At 39.5% G+C, this 5,256-nt stretch overlaps 1 protein-coding gene across 2 annotated transcripts; it reads left to right on the top strand.

Annotated features, from left to right (window-relative positions):
- The first annotated feature begins 253 nt into the window (after nucleotides 1–253).
- On the top strand, nucleotides 254–4,148 carry LOC110642781 (granule-bound starch synthase 1, chloroplastic/amyloplastic). Of its 2 annotated transcripts, none has more exons than XM_021794940.2 (14): nucleotides 254–483; nucleotides 677–1,034; nucleotides 1,119–1,199; nucleotides 1,305–1,403; nucleotides 1,496–1,585; nucleotides 1,785–1,848; nucleotides 1,951–2,051; nucleotides 2,158–2,267; nucleotides 2,383–2,626; nucleotides 2,712–2,888; nucleotides 2,967–3,158; nucleotides 3,306–3,392; nucleotides 3,483–3,611; nucleotides 3,766–4,148. In XM_021794940.2, the coding sequence occupies exons 2-14, from the start codon at nucleotides 705–707 to the stop codon at nucleotides 3,880–3,882; spliced, it is 1,821 nt and encodes a 606-aa protein (XP_021650632.2). In that variant the 5' UTR covers nucleotides 254–483; nucleotides 677–704; the 3' UTR covers nucleotides 3,883–4,148. The 2 variants fall into 2 exon arrangements, with proteins under 2 accessions (XP_021650632.2, XP_021650623.2); XM_021794931.2 differs by having other exon boundaries at nucleotides 255–483; nucleotides 687–1,034.
- Nucleotides 4,149–5,256: the final 1,108 nt, after the last annotated feature.

Here is a 5,256-nt window from a genome sequence, read left to right as displayed (position 1 = left end):
AAAATTTTTTAAATTAAAAAATTAAAAATCTTTATTTTTAAATATAATAATTAATGAGAAATTAATTAAATTAAATTTTTATAAAATGAAGACAACGAACATTTTGTATGATGGAGTTGTAAGTGAAGGACCCAGCAACCATTGCCAATCTTAACCACATGTAGAAAAGTCGTTCCGTCGTCGTTCCGGCCACCTATAGAAAGATCTAACATGCTCATATCAATAACAATGACCTCAACTCAAGCTTCTCGCATATTTCCACACCTCTTCAATTATCCAAATTGGCAGGGTGGGGACCCATTTCACGTTCTCGCTCTTGTAAGTTGGGAGTAACCCAAACCACTATCGTTATGGCACGTGTACCTTTCGAGCAACTACAAAACCCACCTTCCCTCCCTAGCAGAAATTTCAGTGGATCGTAGCAATCTTCTCTCTAGCAGCGGCAACACATTCCTAGCGCAACGGACTCCTCTGGCCAAGCTTGTAAGTAGCAGTCTTACTGTTTCTGATTCTGTTAGCTACTTGTTGGAGATTTCATTGATTTTGTGTAGAGAGACTTTCTCCTTAGTTTGTTGTGGAGATCCCATATATATATATATATATGTTATTCTTTTCTCGATCTTTCGTCTTAACTTTCTAAATATTTTCAGCTGTTTCTGTTTAATTTTAATATTAGACTATTTCAGCTACACCGAAGGGGCACCATGGCAACTGTAACAGCTGCACACTTCGTTTCAAGGAGCTCACACTCGAGCACCAATGCATCAGAAACTAAGGCTAATAATTTGGCTCACATTAGACTCAGGACCCAAAGCATGATTCACAATGGTTTAAGGTCCCACAACATGACGGATAAGCTTCAAATCAGGACACAATCAAAGGCTGGGAAAAGGGCCACTGAGAATAGCAGGCCTTCTGCCAAAATCATTTGTGGTCATGGAATGAATTTGATCTTTGTTGGAGCGGAAGTTGGTCCGTGGAGCAAAACTGGTGGACTTGGTGATGTTCTTGGGGGACTTCCCCCTGCCATGGCCGTGAGTGGAGGAGCCTTCTCTCGTTCTTTCTGCTTTGTCTTGGCTTTATTAATATGCTTACTTCAACTTGTATTTGTTTTCCAGGCAAGAGGGCACCGCGTCATGACAGTTTCGCCCCGCTATGACCAGTACAAGGATGCCTGGGATACCTGTGTATTGGTGGAGGTATTTTTCATCTTTTTAAGAGGCAATTTCTTTCCTTGTTCTGTATTTCGTATTGCAGGATTTTTTCCCCTCTATAGTGATGTGCCTCTCGATTGTCATATGCAGATTAAAGTTGGAGATAGAATTGAAACTGTCCGCTTCTTCCACTGCTACAAACGAGGAGTTGATCGTGTCTTTGTGGATCACCCAATGTTCCTTGAGAAGGTTGGAGAAAAAACTTGCAATTATAGAAACTTGTATAAGACAACATTTCGATTACGTCTTTTCCCTGATTCTAAACTTGTTTTAATATTTAGGTATGGGGCAAAACTGGATCTAAAATCTATGGCCCAAGAGCAGGTTTGGATTACCAGGACAACCAACTGCGATTTAGCTTGTTATGCCTTGTAAGTCTTGCATTCATTCCTTTTCCTTGCATATAATTTCTTGCTCCTTTTCTTTTCCCCCAAACAAATTGCAAAGGGGAATGTTTTTCCCAACATGGCTTTCTTCTTAAAAAGATCATTGCCATTCATGCTTCTCAACCCACAACCACGCCCGCGCGGCCCCCCCCCCCCCCCCTCTCCTCTTTTCTAATACTTGTAGGCTGCTCTAGAGGCACCAAGAGTTCTGAACTTGAACAGCAGCAAATATTTCTCAGGACCCTACGGTGTGCACCTCTTCACAGAATCTTAATTGGGATTTTCAATTTCTCTGTTGAAAAGTAACTATTTTAAACCTTGCACTTTATTGTCTTAAATTTTTAATGCAGGAGAGGAAGCTGTCTTCATTGCCAACGACTGGCACACTGCTTTGCTTCCATGTTATCTAAAATCAATTTACCAACCTATGGGGATTTACAAAAATGCTAAGGTTTTTATTCCTCTTAGTTGGAATTGAATAATTTATGATTCTGGCTTACTTGAAAGGTGTCATTTGCGGGGTTGGTGACTGGTTTGTTTTTGTTAATGGATGATAGGTTGCCTTTTGCATCCACAACATTGCATATCAGGGCAGATTTGCCTTCTCAGACTTCCCACTACTCAATTTGCCAGATAAATTCAAGAGCTCTTTTGACTTTATCGATGGGTATGATTTTTAGAGCAGTTGGTCTTTCCAATCTGATTCCTAATATCTATTGATTTATGGGTTTCATGAATTAGTTCTCTTGCCAAGTGTTGAAAGGTTTTTCACTTCTTGGCAGGTACGACAAGCCTGTGAAGGGAAGGAAGATCAATTGGATGAAGGCTGGAATATTGGAATCAGACAGGGTTTTGAGTGTGAGCCCATACTATGCCCAGGAAGTTATCTCTGGAGTTGAAAGAGGTGTGGAGCTGGATAACATCATTCGCAAAACTGGCATTACTGGTATCATAAATGGTATGGATGTTCAGGAGTGGAACCCTGTTACAGATAAATACATTGGCATCCACTACGATGCCACAACTGTAAGTGCCTTGCAGTAAATTGAAGTTTGCAAAAAATACATAATCAATTGCAAAATATGGTGATTATTGGGATTTTCTTGTGCAGGTTATGGACGCAAAACCTTTGTTGAAGGAAGCCCTTCAAGCAGAAGTCGGATTGCCTGTTGATAGGAATATTCCATTGATAGGCTTCATTGGTAGATTAGAAGAGCAGAAAGGTTCAGATATTCTTGTTGCAGCTATTTCACAATTGGTTGAACACAATGTGCAGATAGTAATCCTTGTAAGTATCACAATTAAGAATGTCCTTGGTCATGTTGTTATGTGCAGAGTGTTTGATGATATGATCTGTTCTCTTCAGGGAACAGGCAAAAAGAACTTTGAAAAGCAGATTGAACAGCTGGAGCTATTGTACCCTGAAAAGGCTAGAGGAGTGGCAAAATTCAATGTCCCCTTGGCGCACATGATCATAGCTGGTGCTGACTTTATGTTGATCCCAAGTAGATTTGAGCCCTGTGGTCTCATTCAGTTGCATGCTATGCGATATGGAACAGTAACGGCGCTAAGCCTTTTCTTCTCCCCTTTTGTGGCTACTATCCTGATTCTAATCCTTGACTCATGGCATGGATTTTCTTATCAATTGTTGCTGTGGCAATACATAGCAGTTAAATGACTGTTACGTATACTGATTTTGGCGCAGGTTCCCATTGTTGCTTCCACTGGTGGTCTTGTTGATACTGTCAAAGAAGGTAACACAGGATTCCAAATGGGGGCCTTCCACGTTGAAGTAAGTAAAAAGGCGATTGTTCTAGTCAAACTATTCTTTTACTCTGTAAATATTGAAATAATGCAGACTCACCAATGGGATATCTTCCAGTGTGACACAGTTGATTCAGCGGATGTGGCTGCGGTAGTTAAAACTGTCATAAGAGCTCTTGCCACTTATGCCACTGCTGCTTTTAGAGAAATGATCCAGAATTGCATGGCCCAAGATCTTTCATGGAAGGTTTGTATATGACTAAGCATCTAGGAGGCTCATATTTCTTACAATGTTAACTAACCCATTATTTGAGTTTAAATTAGACGGATGCAAGAGAAAAGTAAATTGTTTTTAATTAGTTCCTGAATTGAAAGTGAAAATGCATTTTGGTTTGGTGCAGGGACCAGCCAGATTGTGGGAGAAAATACTCCTGGACCTGGAAGTTGTTGGCAGTGAACCTGGCATTGAAGGGGAGGAGGTCGCTCCTCTTGCCAAGGAGAACGTTGCCACTCCTTGAGCGGCAAGGATAACATTTTTACGATTTCTAATATTGACACCAATGTATACATTAATGCACAGATAAACATCCATTCCGGTTGCAGTTTTGCTAGTGCTGGGATCAGGCCACTTTATGTTTTTCTTTTTCTATGGCCATTCTCTTTTGAGGGAGAATGGTGCCTGAATCAGCGGTAAGATTCATAACTAACGTGTTCACAGCCTTAGCCAGGCGTTATGTGGGTAAAAAAAGGTTCATCTTCTTGTAAAGGTGTTTCAGTTCTCCTATGCTAACGGGTATCAATGGTTTGTCTCTGTGGTCGTATGTGCCAGTGCTACCCTACTGCAGGCAATGCATGGCATGACACAAATTATCATGATTATTCAACTTCGATACACGAGTTCAGGGGACGGAAAGCCTTTGAAGACACGGATTTTATAATGCCAAATTAGAGCTAGAGCAAAGAATAAGGATGCCCATCATTAATATTATTATTATTTATCTGAAGAAAGAAACTATTATTCATGAAGGATGCATGCCTGCCGATTATTTTGTAGTAAAAAGAAAAGCCCATTTATACTTTAACTCGGCTGCTAGGGAAAAATGTTCACTTGGTTCACAAACGATGAATTATTGGCAACCAAGCAAATCATACAATAATAAAAATTAAATTCAGTATTTGGTTTTAGTGATAAGGTTAGTAATCATAATTTAAAAATCCTATTATCAGGCGTACTCTTAAAATTATTCAGGAAGGAAACTTGATCTCAATTAACGAAAGCTTTAAGATATTTCTGACAGACAAGAAAAAGCCCCAATTATATTCATTAGTGCATCATAACCTAACTCTAAATCTATATGTCATCTCCATCTAAATAACCTTACGTCCCTTTATCAACACTGTATTACCTAGGCCAGCCTAAGTCCGACTTGAATTATTATATATATTAGCATAGCCATCCCATCCTGCCCAACTGCTATACTCAATTTATTTTTAGACAAATAATTGTCAAGTAATTAGTTTAGGTTTTTCTCCCCCATGTTAATTACATTATGCTACATTAATCAAACTCTCACCCAATCATTTGAGAGTGTAGATACCATATTTTGGGCTAACCTTTAAAATTAATTCAGGTATCTTCTAACCTGATCTCTCGTTCCAATGTTCCACCCGATCTTCGCCAATTGCCCGATGCTAAGTTATGATCTGAAGGTAAATAAATTCGATCTCACGTAAAGTCGAGTATTAACCGATCTCTCTGTCTACTTGATCTGTTCCGATTAATCGCCAAATCTTCAGTTTGCATTTTGGTTTTCCGATCTCCTTCCCAAGTTTCGGATAGTTTCAGGCAATGTTAGGATCAGAACTCGCTTACATTTGTTCAAGTTAATATC

This window comes from Hevea brasiliensis, chromosome 16 (assembly GCF_030052815.1).
Source record: "Hevea brasiliensis isolate MT/VB/25A 57/8 chromosome 16, ASM3005281v1, whole genome shotgun sequence".
Lineage (NCBI taxonomy): Eukaryota > Viridiplantae > Streptophyta > Magnoliopsida > Malpighiales > Euphorbiaceae > Hevea > Hevea brasiliensis.
This window is presented reverse-complemented; position numbering and strand designations above follow the sequence as displayed.